Consider the following 15176-nt stretch of genomic DNA (forward strand, 5'->3'; position numbering starts at 1 on the left):
TAAATTAAATGATGAAAGAGTAAAATTGTAACTCTATTAGAGAAGGTCCAATTCACGTTGTTAAGCATGCTGATACGATAAAAAAAATTTAACAGTCCAATTCACGTTCCAAAAGAATAGGCATATTCATGAAAGTTTTTGCGATAGTGTTTGTTTACATGGCATGAGAGGAATTCTAAGTTTAATATACAACATGCGGAAATTAAGAGGTGTTAGCAGCAGTGCAATAACTGAAAATCATGTCTATTTTCACAACCAAACACAAGGATGCTCAATGACAGATGACATTCTCAAGAATTCACCGGACAAAAGCGTTCTGTTAGCTTTATAACAACATTGTATTAAAAAAATAATTCTGCTAAATACAATATTCAGGAGAGTCAATAAAACATTTGTGTTCAATACCTGCAACGGTTGGCAAGTTACAGGTTCATCACGATAATTGAAATAAAATAATAAGATGAGAAACAGAATTCATGGTCCATTGGTATCTGCACTGGTCACGATACTTGCAAAAACAAACATATAGTACATGAAGGTGAACTATGCATATTTAAGAGAAACAAGCAATACTTGCATCATAACCATGGACGATGAAAGCAGCGACTTGAGCCTGACGTGTGAAAGGAATCAAACAAATTCAAAGAACCAAGTGCTATTAGCCGATTTTCAGATCATCATTACTTTTCCCACTGCCTTCTCTACACCTTGAGCAGACAGTAAATAGTTAAATATCATCTCACCTACGATTAAGCAATTAAGAGACGTAATAAGGAATTTTAAGGCAGTTCCATATCATTCAGAGACAACATCTGACCTTCCTAAACAATGGCATATTGTATTTTGCATACATGTTGATAATATATATACACACACATTACTGAATCCCGTTCATAATTTAGATGACATATCTTTCCAACGTAGTCACCTATTCTTAATGAATTAATTTATGCCTACAATATAATCTAGGGCATACGTTGTTCTAATCCACAGAGCAATCTTGAATCATCAAATTCAAGGTGCAAAATACTCAGGCTGGCGAAATCCAAAATGGTAGAGTACAAAATATACATAAATACATTATGCAAGTGGAATTAAAATTGCATCTCACCAGTTCTCTTCTTGTAGAAGATTACGACTGTAGAATGGAAGCTCTAAGAGAAGGGCTGTTTTGAACCATGCCGGTAAGTTCCCATAGACTGATGGTGGCAATGGGATTAAAGGGCTGAAAATGACTTAGCTTAGTCCCTTTTTTCTAAACGACAAAACAACAATAGCCTCATCCCATTCTCCTTACTAAAACAGAAAATAAATAATAAAATGGAGGTAAACTAACCTTGTTCTTTTTTTGTATATCCTATATCCGTCTACATTACCAAACTTCTTATCTGCCGAGTCCTGTCTCCATCATGCAATTCATCATCAGGAAAGCCATGAAATTATAGCATAACTTTGATAAAATAATAGGTAAGAAGCAAACCTCAAGCAGCGGAATGCCACTGACAAAAAGAAGCAACAACGTGAGAAAGATCGGTCCAACGATTACCAGCCATTCAGCACCCTCCAGTACAGGTGTAGATGCCAGAAAAACCCCCCACCAAAGCAATATCTAAGTTAAGCATTCATGACCCATCAAAGTTTTACGTTAGTTTTCTTAATAAAATAAGAAATATTGTCAGAACATTGAAACCCCTATAAATACCAAAATCAGCCAGTAGCCAAGCAGCAAAAGAGAGAAAATTATCTATTCTGGCATATCTCAGCAACCCTATGCACATTTTCATGGAAATAGCTATACAATATCCCAGGTCACAACTCATCATTATTTGAAATTTATTTCAAATCATAAAATTTTGTCGGTCTCATTTCTAATCTAATAAGCTCCACTTTTGATTTTGTAGTTTCCAACAAATTTTGACCAATAGTAGAGTGATTTAGGAAATGTGTTGCTAGCAGTCTCTGTATAATAAAAAAAGTTATACATATATTGAAATAAAATATGCATGATATTATACACATATATTGATATTATTTATTTCAAAATATAATATAATTTTAAAATTTATATTTATTTTATCCTACAATTCAATTACATATAATGTTAAAATTGAAATATTAAAATTGGATCAGTTTCAAACTCATAGATGGCTCTTTCAAATTTTGTGTCCATTAAGGACAAAGACAAACTTGCCCTAAGCCTACCCCTATCTGCTACAGCTGCACTAATAGTGTGTTAGGGTAAATAATTTAATTCAACAATTAATCGATAAGTTTATCAAATGAGAGCTCACATATTATTTCATAAGCTAGACTTGAACCTTACTCAATGAGTTGAAAAAGAAAAACCTATTTCAAAAAGCTACACAGTAAAAGTTGTTGAAATATGCTAAAAGAGCTTATTAGAATCATCCTAGCTGAATTCAGAAATTCAACAAAACTTACTGTACATTCTTCCATATACAACCTGCAATACCAAAATATTTCCGTTTGAAAGCAATACTAGCACTTACCTCACCAAAATAATTAGGATGACGAGAATATTTCCAGACTCCAACATTACACCACCTCCCTCTATTTTCTGATGATCTTTTGAAATTCAGCTTTTGTTGGTCTGCTGTACCTTCCACAATAAAACCAACAGCCCACAAGATCCAACCTATTATATCCACAACATGTAGAAAGGGATTTCTGTCGCTTGCATTAACCAATGTGACCGGTAAACTCACAGTCCACACCCAGACAGCCTGTAAAAAATCAAAATAGATTGACCATTACAAGACATCAAAACAAGAAGGTTTCCTGAAAAATACAAATATCAGCGAGCTAAATCTTAAAACAGAAATGATATAAATCTAAGAAACCTGAAATATCCAAAATATGGCTAGTCTACCCAAATTACTGCGCATTTCATCAAAGCGTCGGTCTTCTCCCCACTGCAAAATTCTGAAAAAAAAAAATTCAGAATTAGATCAACTACGGGACAAATAGTCCTGACATTAAGCAGCATCCTACTATTGAAGGCAATATAGCTTGAGGGTGAGGATTTAGAAGAAATGATGCGTTTAACAGAAAATGGAATAAATAACCTTTTTAAAAATTTCGGCGCCTTGCTATGATATTTTCTTTAATCACAAATTGGTCATTCAACAACGCACGTTACATGCTAAACAGTGCAGTATAATATAAAAGAACCCCAATTAAAAGGGAATTTTACAAAAGTAAACAACAGCAATACAATGGTAGTCATATCATATGTTCATGTTCTGACAAAGTAAAGAGAAAAGAACCCATTCAATTCAAGAATATAAAATTAAAGATGAAATGAAACATTCTTGTTCTGGCAAAGTAAAAGGTAATAGATGAAAAGAAAAAGAATTTGGAATGAAAGTGGTCCAAATGGTATGGGATACATAGACAAACCACTTATAATTCAATGAAGTTATACTACTCAGATTATCTACAAACGTACTAAGATGGTACCACCACAAATTTATCAAGATGCACGGTTTACTTTAATTGCAAGAAAAGCACACAAGACATCATTCAATCATATTACATATACATATACATACCTGAATAACAGGAAAAGCCCCAGGCGAATTCCCCATATCACAACAAACGAAGTCAGGATAATCTGAAAAGAGTGAGTTTATTCAAGATCAATAGGGACTCAGGTAGGAGAATAAAGATTGTTTTGTAATCGTCAATTATAATTTGGTTTTAGCCTGATAATTCAAAATACACAAAAAGAAAAGGATACGTTAAATTACCTGCCGAAAATACCAGGAGCCTTTGATCACCAGTGTCAATACAGCAATTATAATGAAATTCGTGCTTCCTTCAAAGAGAAATTGATGGCAGAACGATTTTAACAACCACTTTGTTTTATTCATTAACAAAACAATAAAATATACTAACTACTTCTTTGTTTATTACCAGAACAGAATAGAATAGTAGTTACTTTTTGAAGTCAAAGAAAAGGTCAAAGTGCAGTAAAGAATAACGATACCAGCAAAATCAGTGACTTTGTCGAATTTGAGGAGCGCGGTGATGACGAAAAACAGAAACTGATAGCCAATCTGAAAAATTAAATAGATAAGTAAATGTTTGAGATGAAAAACAACGGAAACTGTATGAAATTGAGAAAAAAGAAAGAGAAGAAATTGGGAATGCTTACAGTGACAAGTGCGGTGAACCCTAAGAAATGAGAGTCGATGACAGTAGCCATTGTCTTTGTTTCTTCTTGGAAACCAAGAAGAAGAAGATGAAGAAAGAAGAGGAATTGTGAATGAGGTTGAAATTTCAAAGGACCCTGCGTGTCGCAGTGTGTGTGATGTGTATGGATATAAACCAATGGTTTTATAGGTGAAGAGTTAAATAACGCGCTAAAGTTTTTGTAATAAAGATATTGGGAAAGGTAAAAAAAAAAAAATTGGTTGAAGACAAAAATAGAAAGTTTTTATTTTATTTTATTGATTTATTGGTATGGCAAAGTAAATTATTAAAAGTAGAAATTGGAGTTAAAATGAATTTTAATTGAAACAATAAGTATTATAAAATTGTAATAAATAAAAAATGTATATTCTAAAATAATATTATATTATAAATTAAATTCATTCATTTTATCATAATTATTATTTGAATACTTTTGTTTTAATTATTTATCTTATTGAATATAAACATAAATATTTAGAAAATAGTAAACTAATTTATTTTATTTGATATTTTAATACTTCTATTTTAACTATCCATATTTGTAATATAAGAACATAAATTAATCACATATCAATATTTTATTTAATACTTTAATTAATTTTATTATATAATATAATAATGTTTATTAATAATATATTAAAGAAGTACTCATATTTTTAATCATAATCTGTATACTCATCTATTAAATAAAAAAAATTATAAAATAAATAAAAATTATCTATAATTAAATTGTAAAAAATTTAGAGAACTTGGCCTCTTTAATGAAAAAGTATTAATGGAGAATTTGGAAGTGTTCCATTTTTAGTCTTAATATTTTAGTGATAGATAAAAAGATCCAAGCCTTCAAATTTTAGTTTGGTTTTCATGTCACGAATGCGTATCACCACCGCCATCCACAGCCACCACAATTGATAATTCTTTTATTTGAAGAGACTAATAAATAAAGACGCCTTGAATATTTCTCTTTTTCATGTTTATGTAATTTAGTGTATTTTTCAAAGAACTGCAAATTCTATATTTAGTTGCAAATATTCCACTTTTACTTTTTGATAATGAATTTTCGCGGGAGAAAAGTCATTGTTACAATGACATGACATGAAAATGTAGACTTAAAAGAGTTATATATTTCTTTAAAGTCAATGTTTAAGACTACAGCTAAAAATGAATAAATAAGTTAGGTAAATAAAACAATTACAAATTCGAACAGTAAATCATTTAAGTTTTCTCTATGCTATTAATTTACTTACAAAATACATTATAAATAAAATGTAATAAAAACAATTTAATGAAAAGGTGTTAGTGGAGACATTGAAATTGTGTCATTTGTGAGTCTTAATATTTTAAAGATAGATAAAGAGATAAGTCTTGTTCATGTAAATAGTTTGGTTGAGTCTTCTTTGGTGGTTATTGAGAGAATTTTGTGACAATTTTTTTTAGTGTCTTGTGGTTCTTGTGAGGGTGTTCCCGATGTTTAATAAAATCAATTAACGATATAGTCAAAATTGAATAGATAACTAGTAAACTAACTAAAAGTAAAAAAAAATATATATATATATATATATATATATATATATATATATATTAAAGATGTTTAGTAATTGATTTAATGTTATACTCTTAATTACTAATTTACTCTTATAGATTTGAAATAACTTTCATTTTTTATAGGTTGAGTGATAGATTTAGCATGAATGATATTAAATTCGGTTTTATACTTATATTGAGTAAAATATGTTATGTTTTCCTCTTTAAGTTTTCAAGTTTTGAATTAATTTAGATAAATTTGTTATGACTTGATTTATTTACTTGAATTAGTTTAGACTAACGTGGTATGATTTACTTGAATTAGTTTAGACTAACTTGTTATGATTTACTTGAATTAGCTTAGAAAAAAAAATATTATAACTTGACTTATTAACTTAAAATCCTAAATTAATTAGATTGATACGAAAGTAATAACTGTGACAGAAAAACAAACTTTCAAAATTTTAATCTAATTGACCTTGAGTTGAATTAGTAATAACAAAAAAAAACTAAACCCAAATCAATTTTTTTTTTGAATGAAAAGATGACATAAAAAACACGTGGAGCATGTGTGTTTTTTATACGATAAAATAAATTATTCTAATTTAAAAAAATAATTAAGTTTAAACAAAAGGTTAAACTTAAAATAATGAACATAAAAAGTATAATGGGTAAAATTAGTAAGGTCGTTATTTTACTTTTAAAAAGTAGTTATTTAAAAGGTAAAATGAAAAAGAAGATGTGTACACCTGGTATAGATAATAAGTCGATGAAAAAAATATTAAGTAAATGCATAATCAATTATGTTATTGATCAATATGGACCAAAAGATTGTCCCATAATTGATTTTACACATACATAATTATTTATCGAATTTAATTTCTGTTAAATACTATATAAGTTGGAAAACATCTTTTAACATTGTTCTCTACGAATGAAATTATGTATGTATATAGTAATTAACACTTTCATGTTAAAATAGTAATCGTAAAAATTATTACAAAATTGACTTGAAAAGGTCTAAAAATATGATAAACATATTTCAAAGAAAATTTATAGATAAAATCAGCAACCAAATAGAATGCTACAAAAAAGAAAAGCAGAATGCTATAGTACCCTAGTCAAATTATCAAAACTGATAGGGAAGAAAATCTAAAACCTGTTCAAGCACGAGCTGCTCCCTTGAGGCTAACCATGCGAGTAGATACATCGCCATGGGATCCCCTTAATCCTGAACCCCTTTGAGCAGTCCTCCCTGAACCTCCATATGAAGCACCTGTTCCTCGTCCCCTGGAATAGCCACTCCCAGAAGCTTGGCCTAATGCCATTGGTCTTCCACCGCCGCCACCATATCCGGCACGCCCACTGCCTGATCTTGGCTGAGAAAGAGACAGGTCTTGCCATCTACCACCTGAAGATGTTGTTCCACTGCCGGCAGCGGCGGCGGCGTAGTCCTGGCCATCTCTCCGCCTTAGAGGAAGATCTAGTCCACTACCACCTATCCTTGCTTCTGTTGCTTTTTCATTATTCTCCGCAAGAATAGTTAACTTTTCTGTCAACTGGAATGCCAATGCCTGCAGCCTAGAGTGTTCAACATCTTGGAAAAGAACGCATCCGGTTGGCTGGTCCCAGCTTGCATAAAGCTCCTCATTGATCATCATCCTACTCACAATGCTGTGAGTACGAGAAACAGAGAGATCAAAAATTTTTGTGAGATGATCCAAGCACAAGGATTCATAAGACGAGGAGAAGGTAAAGAGGTATGTCCTCAATGCCTCCTCCTTGATTTTGTCCTTCAGCATTTCAAGCACGGTGTCTCGATTTCTTACAAATTTCCATACATCAAGAGACACAATAATGTCATACGCCTTCTGGAAGTCTCCCTTGCGAAGAACCCTTGTAGCAGCCATAACATGGTCTCTCACATTTTCCGGTGGACCAGTAAATGTTTGTTTCTCGCTTACCTCGAGCAAGCGACGGAAAGTTTTACTGATGACCTTCCGTTTGGCATCATGAACATTGGCTGCCAAGTTGGGAACTTCCAGCAGCATAGCAGATACAAGATGTACGGCCTCCAGTAGCTCAAGATTGATGTGCATATGATATGGCATCTGCCGTCTTCTTTCCAACCTTTCCTGAAAGATAATTGAAAAAGTTGTCAGCAACATTAAAATGTAATCAATCCAATTCTGGAACAAAGAATTGATTTAAAATGCATTAAAAATACTGTTGTCCAATCACAAGATGAAAAGTTAGTGTCTATTGGGAAGCAACCTGATAATTGCAAAACCAACACAAAAACAAGAAAGCCAGATCAGCCCTCTCCTGATGAGTTGAGCTTCGGTATGCTGCCCAAATGATTATCAGTTTAACATTACTTCAATTTTTTTCAGTTCTTTGGCTATAAATTCTCCCCATGATGTCATTTTTCATATAAAAAGGTTTACTTCTTCAGTACTAATTTACATGGTACAATCTATGCAGTTAATTAAATTCATATAATTTTCTGATTAATTGCAATGCATCCATTAACAAAGCACACAGTTACACTAAACAAATTAAGTTTAACACGTAATGCCTCACTGCAGAGAAGCATCTCACCAGAACTTGGCAGTGAGAGACTAGGGTGAGATTGAAATGACTGAGGAGGATCTAGTTATTTTAAGATATATTTTTGAAAATACTATGATAAGAAAAATAGCATAATCATACATGTATACATAAGCATATCTTACAAATACTTCCTTAGTAACTTAGTAATGACAATAAATGCATTGAACTCTTAACAAAGACAGGCACCAAATAAGCTTCCACCATATCAATCAATTGAAAAGAGGAGATCAATACCTGTTCTGGAGTCTTCTCATGGTAACGACTTTGTGACACACCTTGTGCCAGCAACTCCTTCACCCTTCCACCAGAGTAGAGTTCAGACAGACAGCCATGTGCTTCAGAAATCAGTCCAACCCGAAAAGCGCATAAACCTAACTGTGACATAGCCCTGTTAAAAAGTATCTGCGTTGAAATGTCTAAATGCTGAACACTATCTTGCAAATGGCTCATAAGCAGGAGATCACGGGCGATTGAGAACTCATCAAGAAGTGCATGCTGATATATATCACAGAGCATTGCTCGTGCTTTAGTTCGCTCATCTCCATATTTGTATATCAAAGATACCAACACATCCATCAAGGTCCTGTTATATTCAGGGAAGGTGGGTTTTCGTGCCACAACCTCTGGGGTAACTACAAATGCAGTTGGAACTCTTGGTTCAAATTCTTTCGACTCCTCACTTGCCTCCCCTCCGTTCTCTCCAGCTTCTGTCAACTCAGTCAATTTTCTCATAGCATCATAAACCTCCTGTGGTTTGTAGTAAATGAGCTCAACCCTCCTCAAGGCCACCTTAGAAGCGGCTTTGAAATTTCCAACTCTTTCAAGATATTCCTGGACATTCTGAGCAAGAACCAGAAACATGGGTTCATCCCTAAGTCTCTCCACATAGTCACGTGTATGAGGATCTATGCATTGCAAGCTCTTGAAAAACTCAACATCAATTCTTTCTAAGAAAGCAACTAAGTTACCCCAAACCCGAATTGGTCCATTATAGTCAGTACCTTTCTGAGTTTCATTCTCATCTGGTTCCACAGAATCATCGACCACTATGTTTGGATGCTGGACTAAAATATCAAGAATGATCAGCATGTTCTGCACACATTTTTTCCATACATTTATTGGCATGTATCCATTCAGACCAGGATTAACATCAAACTGAGCAGAAACCACACTGAACAGAATCTCCAGCTTCTGTGCAGGTGTCTTAGCAACTTTTGTTAGGAAAGTGAGCTGCTCAACCTGTTCAAACCTCCCAGTTCCCTTCCTTCCCCTAGCAGACACAACCTCTTTAAACTTCTTGTTAACAGCGTCCCATGTGATCTCACTAGGGTTTTTCATGAACTGTCTATCTAAAAGTCTGTCCTTCTTACTAAGCTTTTGGTCCCAAGGACCTTCATCTGGCTTTTCATCGTCATATTGAGAGGCTTCTGAATCTGATTTGGCTTCTGGTTTTCGAAGCTGCTCTGGCTCAATAATCTCATCATCACTTTCATAATCTTCCTCACTCTCCTCTTCTTCTTTCTCCTCCTCACTCTCAGGGTTCTCCCTGCACTTATTAATCACCTCCTCGTACAGCTTGTTATTCTTCTTCAGCTTCTGCTTCATTGAGTTCAAGGCTTTAGCATTGCTACTGCTCATTTTCTTCTTGGCATCCTTATTAGCTAAAGCCTGAGCCAAGAAATCTTCCAACATCACAAGTGCCTTGATGTAAAGGTTGGGGACCTTCACCGACTCAGTGATGCGCATGACTTTCTCAAGCTGTTTGTTAATCTTGTCAAAATTCTCTAGCAAGTTCACCCAGTCGTTGATCTTCATGGCATTCTTCATCTGGTCGACAGTGGAAACCATCTCCTCAAAACGCTTATCTTTTGCCGACCTGACAACACGTTTTTGGCCATCGGAGTCATCACTGTCACTTGCATTGTCCTGCAGGTACCTGCTTGTCACTGCTTGACTGGCAGAATCACCAACCGCCGTTTCGACCTCCTCGTCATAATCACTCTCCTCCTCCTCAGAATCACTTCCACCCTGCCATTCAGTAAACAAAACACGCTTTGGTATCGCATAATTTCTTCAACTCAATGCAGCAAATAATCAAAATATCATTAAGATTGTGTTAAAAACCTGGGTCCAGAATTTCGAAGCCATCCTTTGTCAAAAGTCGTGAGGAGCGTCAAGAATCTGCAAATTAACATAATATCAAATTGTAGCTGTATCACGAAAGCATAAAATCAGTAAAAAAAAAAACATTTTTTTCAAAACAATGGTATCGCAAAAAAGTGGGAAAAACCCTATCCTTATTGAGGCTTCTTCCAAATTTACGGAAAAGAAAAGCACAAGAACGACATCTGTTATTCAACAACCATGCCCGTGACTCAATATTCAACATTAAAATTGTCAATTAAGCGTAATAAATTCTCAACCAAAACAAACCAATTATCAGAAAAAACCACAACGTTGGGTGATACAATGACACCCAAATAGACCCCCTTGTTTCACCCAAGCACAAAACGAAACGAAATAAATCGAAAAATGGAACAGAGAAAACGAAACACGCATTCATAAACAGATAAATGCGACGGAGAAATGAAGATAAGAATGGCGTGCCTACCGTTTTGCGATGCGAACGAACAGATTAGGGAGAAGACAAAGACCAAATGAGATTTGGAATAGGATGATTGAATTAACGTTGGTGAAGAAGAATCAGGGGTTTTGTATACTAAACTGGCCTGAGCCTAAGTGCTGTGTAACGTGTTGTATTGTGAGTGTTAAGGAAATAGGGTTATTCGAGGACACAAGAGAAGAAAACGGGCAACAAAATAAAATAAAATAATATGTATATATATAAAGAAAAATGGGAAAAGAATAAATATATTTTTCACATTATATAATTTAAATATATAGATATAAGAGAAAAAAAAAGTACATGTATTTATTTTTAATTTGTCGATGATGTAAAGTTTCAAAACTTATATTAAATTTAGCAAACTTAGTAATATGGTCATTTAATATGGTCATTTGTAATTAAATTATAGACTTAAATATTCTTTTCATTTTTATTTTTATCACTTTTCTTCGATAGTGTTATTTTTTTGTTCCACATTCTATTAAGATTTAATATTCATTAATTTTGATTAATTTGATTTTTTTTAACGGAATTTAAATAGTTAATATATATTGTGTGTGTCATGTCATACTACTCACGTTCTATTTCTTTTTTTTTTATTCTTTTATTTTTTAATTTAAAAAAAATTATGTGTCAAAGTTAGCTTTGTGTTATGTGTTAATTTCAGTTACACATATAATTTCATGGTTATATTATCTTTTTTCTCAATTTAATTTTTATATTTATTATTTTGTTTAATTCAATCCTACTTTTTGTTTAGAATAATTTTGTCACTTTTAATTTTTATATAAATTCAATTATATAAATTAAATCAAATTTAATTTTTATATAAATATTATATCAATATTTATATTAAAATTGACATTTTTATTAAATATATTTTAAATTTAATTATAAATTATTAGATTAAATTATAAATTGAATCTAAGTTTTAGATTCAATTATTAAATATAATATAATTATTTAAAATATTATTAGAAAAAAGAATCAAAATGATAAAATTGACAAAAATTATGACATAATTGAACATTTAACGAAAAAGATGACGAAATTGAAGAAACACAACAAAATTAGAGATAGAAAAGTATTTAAGCCCAAACTATAATATAAAGTTTTTTTTATTATTAGTGCATCCTATTTTTAGAGTTTAAGGATTAGAGTTTAGTATATGTTATTTTTCAAATAATGAATAAAATATTTCAAATAACATTTTTACGTTGTAACTATTTAAAAATAGTTTAGATAAAAAAAATTAAATTTTTTGGTTTATTATTTTCTTTAAACGTAAAATTACGTATTATTTTTTAATTTTTGTTATAAAAAATTAAATTAAAAAACTTTAAGAAAAATTCCCTTCCATTGATTTCCCCAACTTAAGGGGAATTGTTGTTTATGTTAGTCGCACCACCTTTTTTTTTTCTTCAAATAGTAAAATTTGATTTTTTTTTCCTTCATTCAATAGTTTTTTTTTTTCTACTTCTATACATCCAAAAGTAATAGTACAAAATTTGTTTAATTAAAAAAGTTATTTTTAAAATTAAGCCCATTATCGTTGGGTGGCTTCTTTATTTTGCAGGGGATGAAATGTTTTCGATAATCCATGCTTTATATAAAAATCACTAGAAAAGAGGCCTCATTTTCGCTATTCATTCTAGAAATTTTCTAAAAAAAATAAATAATGCATCTATAAAATTATATTTTCAAAAATTGGTGTGAGGTACTTCTTTTCATTTGTTTGGAATAAAACCACATTCAGCATATCTCTCAGACCATTTATTTCTTGAGATTTAGGTTAAAAGTAATATACTGTTTTTAAGTTTCAGTTATACACAAAGGGCTATTAAATGAGCAAGTGTAAGGGTCCTATAGTACAAAGCTTTCTACCTCATCCTAATCCTAACCCTAATCCAAATTCCTCAGTATCTGGTTTATCTGTTTTAGCTTGTCCTCTTACTGATAAATGAAAACTGATATCTTTTGAATCTTCATTACTGCTGCCAATGCTATTAACCGACTTCTTCTACATAAATGTTAACATCATGTGAACAAAAACCAGAATTTAGCATATGCAGAGTGATAAGAATTGTGGTACAACTTGAATATTACTGATAACTGTTGATATCATTGTAGTTAGACAAACTTGTTGACTGTTGAAATGTATATTACCTTTCAATCCCATTGAAAAGAATGAGAAAATAAATGGATAATCTTATATGATACAAGCTGAGCACCCTGCATTATTGGTTTAAGGAATTATGAACAATGGAAGAACTTACTAGAGGAAAATTTGCATTTAATCATTAAGCAGGAGCAATGGAGACTTTGTCCACTTCTACAATGTATTCAAGGGTTGCAAATGGAGGGATTTGCACACCAGTGCCTAAGTCTGCACCATTTTCTCCAAACCCCAATTTTGGAGGGACTATTACCTTCCTTTTGCCTCCAGCCTTCATAGTTTTTAGCACATATTCTATCCCTTCACACACTCCCTTACTATATGGCCTTGATCCCATCACTAGAGCCAATGGTTTCTTCTCCCCTTCAAATGTGTTCACAAACACTTCTCCATTGTTTTCAATTTTTCCCATGATATCAATCACAACTAGATCACCAGGTCTTGGTGAAGCACCACCACCAACTTTCAATTCATAGTACCTGCAATTCAACGCATCAGAAAATAAGGCCTATAACTGTACAAAAATTACCTAGCATATTTTAGAGTGTGAAAGATGGTTAACCTTATCCCATTAGGTAGCACCACCTCTTCCACCTTCTCAACATTCCTATGCAAGACAAGAAGTTCATCAGTCATCACTAAAGAACCAACTCATATATAAGTTTTGCTGCATAACTTTGGTGAATGTAAGAGAAGAGGTTTGATGTTGAAAAGTCATGTTAATTGCAATGAGTTCTAACCTGCCTTAATTGAAACCTATAGTTAGTTGTCTTCAAAAGGTCTACTTATAGAAGGGCCAGCCAAAAGACTATGTAAAACTTAAGTAATGTAGTTCTTATAAGACTCGGACACTTTTTACAGTACAAACCCAAATTCTAAGAACTGTATATTTTCTTGAAGAAGTCACTGAAGACCTCAGTAGAAGGGAAAAAAAGATGTTTTTAGTAACTTGAAAAATTTGCTGGAAAGTTATTGATAAGTAAGTGCATATTTAGATTCAGTTGAGAGATACAAACAACCTTTACTCTAAAAGTTGTGTATTAGAATTCACAAAAGTACTTTTCTAACTTTTATCACAGCCTAATAGACCTACTGGTGCCACAAATGATGTATTTTTGCCACATTTTGGGAGGGAACTTGTAACATTCATAAGTCTGGTTATGTCAATGTCAAAAAATCTCTGTATGGATTGAAGAAGTTTTCAAAAGATGAAACAAAAAACTACACATTCACAGTTTTCTATAGAAACTAGGAACACGGACCTTGTATTTGCCTCTTGCTGAGACACCTCAAGGCGAGTCTTGATTTGTTCTGAGATGACACCAAATGCAAGGAAACCAACCCATGCAAGACCAGCTCCTAGCCCAAACCGTCTAGTCAAGGAAGTGGCTATCCAATCTGTGGATTCAACCTTAGTGGATGAAGTGACTGGTTTGATGGGCTTCTGTTGCTTAGCTTCAGTGGAAACCTGCACTGCTTCCTCATTCAAATTTGTTGTTCTTATCTGTGAAGGGGAAGTTGGGGGCTGAGATTGTGGGGGAGGAGTTGGTGGAGGTGTTGGTGGTGGAGTTGCTGATGATGAAGAAATGTGATGAGTTCTGGCAAGGGGGAGGGAGAAAATTGGTGGGGAACCAAAGAAAGTAGCCATGTTGAGGATGAAGGAAAGTTGGTTTAGACAGAAAAGGTACAAAGAAATATCTCACAAGGTCCAGTTAGGAGCTTGTAGTCCCCACCTTATCCCTCACAGGATCCATCTTAGCCTTTAGTTGCACATGTCACAGATGATAACATAAACTATAAAAACCTTAGCTGTTACGTATAAATTATGCAGAGTTGATTCTCTACTTTTCCAGTAAAACAAAAATAACACGTTTCTTCCTTTCTTTCTTTCTGTCTTAAAGGGGAAAAAGGAAAAGTTTCCCTGCCATGCCAACTATAGCTACATCATGGCTCTCATTCTTCTCAATCTATAGTTAGGTTTATTCTATTTCATTAAATATGTCAGTAGTCTTTTAAAATCTG

General features: G+C 32.8%; 3 protein-coding genes across 5 annotated transcripts; all 3 read right to left on the reverse strand.

The window, feature by feature from the left end:
* Positions 1 to 314: 314 nt before the first annotated feature.
* Positions 315 to 4355, reverse strand: LOC114179931 (uncharacterized). Of its 3 annotated transcripts, none has more exons than XM_085670895.1 (10): positions 4178 to 4355; positions 4010 to 4079; positions 3771 to 3838; positions 3573 to 3634; positions 2862 to 2943; positions 2511 to 2744; positions 1481 to 1609; positions 1337 to 1398; positions 1112 to 1225; positions 315 to 701 (listed from the first exon to the last, which is right to left on the reverse strand). In XM_085670895.1, coding segments are annotated over exons 1-10 (873 nt in total). In that variant the 5' UTR covers positions 4229 to 4355; the 3' UTR covers positions 315 to 700. The 3 variants fall into 3 exon arrangements, with proteins under 3 accessions (XP_085527021.1, XP_085527019.1, XP_085527020.1); XM_085670893.1 differs by having other exon boundaries at positions 315 to 707; XM_085670894.1 differs by having other exon boundaries at positions 392 to 743.
* Positions 4356 to 6749: 2394 nt separating this feature from the next.
* LOC114178135 (eukaryotic translation initiation factor 3 subunit C-like) lies at positions 6750 to 11140 on the reverse strand. The gene is made up of 4 exons (XM_028063863.2): positions 10964 to 11140; positions 10477 to 10533; positions 8587 to 10380; positions 6750 to 7874 (listed from the first exon to the last, which is right to left on the reverse strand). The coding sequence occupies exons 2-4, from the start codon at positions 10498 to 10500 to the stop codon at positions 6903 to 6905; spliced, it is 2790 nt and encodes a 929-aa protein (XP_027919664.2). The 5' UTR covers positions 10501 to 10533; positions 10964 to 11140; the 3' UTR covers positions 6750 to 6902.
* A 1912-nt stretch (positions 11141 to 13052) lies between these two features.
* LOC114177901 (FKBP-like peptidyl-prolyl cis-trans isomerase family protein) lies at positions 13053 to 14835 on the reverse strand. The gene is made up of 3 exons (XM_028063493.2): positions 14417 to 14835; positions 13717 to 13761; positions 13053 to 13633 (listed from the first exon to the last, which is right to left on the reverse strand). Exons 1-3 carry the CDS (start codon positions 14800 to 14802, stop codon positions 13279 to 13281), a joined length of 786 nt encoding a protein of 261 aa, XP_027919294.1. The 5' UTR covers positions 14803 to 14835; the 3' UTR covers positions 13053 to 13278.
* Positions 14836 to 15176: the final 341 nt, after the last annotated feature.

The sequence above is a fragment of the Vigna unguiculata genome, chromosome 3 (genome assembly GCF_037176805.1).
Source record: "Vigna unguiculata cultivar grain cowpea cultivar isolate G323 ecotype 2 chromosome 3, ASM3717680v1, whole genome shotgun sequence".
NCBI classification, from domain to species: domain Eukaryota; kingdom Viridiplantae; phylum Streptophyta; class Magnoliopsida; order Fabales; family Fabaceae; genus Vigna; species Vigna unguiculata.

What these genes read in the sequence shown, in the direction of transcription:
- LOC114179931 (XM_085670893.1), bottom strand. Translation starts at nt 4,228, where the DNA reads ATGGCTACTGTCATCGACTCTCATTTCTTAGGGTTCACCGCACTTGTC. An exon ending in GGGCTTTTCCTGTTATTCAG is followed by an intron (nt 2,944 to 3,572) that starts GTATGTATATGT and finishes TTTTTTTTTCAG; the next exon opens with AATTTTGCAGTGGGGAGAAG. An exon ending in GTGGCATTCCGCTGCTTGAG is followed by an intron (nt 1,399 to 1,480) that starts GTTTGCTTCTTA and finishes TGATGGAGACAG; the next exon opens with GACTCGGCAGATAAGAAGTT.
- LOC114178135 (XM_028063863.2), bottom strand. Translation starts at nt 10,500, where the DNA reads ATGGCTTCGAAATTCTGGACCCAG. An exon ending in CTTCGAAATTCTGGACCCAG is followed by an intron (nt 10,381 to 10,476) that starts GTTTTTAACACA and finishes ACTGAATGGCAG; the next exon opens with GGTGGAAGTGATTCTGAGGA. An exon ending in ATGAGAAGACTCCAGAACAG is followed by an intron (nt 7,875 to 8,586) that starts GTATTGATCTCC and finishes ATTATCTTTCAG; the next exon opens with GAAAGGTTGGAAAGAAGACG.
- LOC114177901 (XM_028063493.2), bottom strand. Translation starts at nt 14,802, where the DNA reads ATGGCTACTTTCTTTGGTTCCCCACCAATTTTCTCCCTCCCCCTTGCC. An exon ending in CAGCAAGAGGCAAATACAAG is followed by an intron (nt 13,762 to 14,416) that starts GTCCGTGTTCCT and finishes TGTCTTGCATAG; the next exon opens with GAATGTTGAGAAGGTGGAAG. An exon ending in GTGCTACCTAATGGGATAAG is followed by an intron (nt 13,634 to 13,716) that starts GTTAACCATCTT and finishes GTTGAATTGCAG; the next exon opens with GTACTATGAATTGAAAGTTG.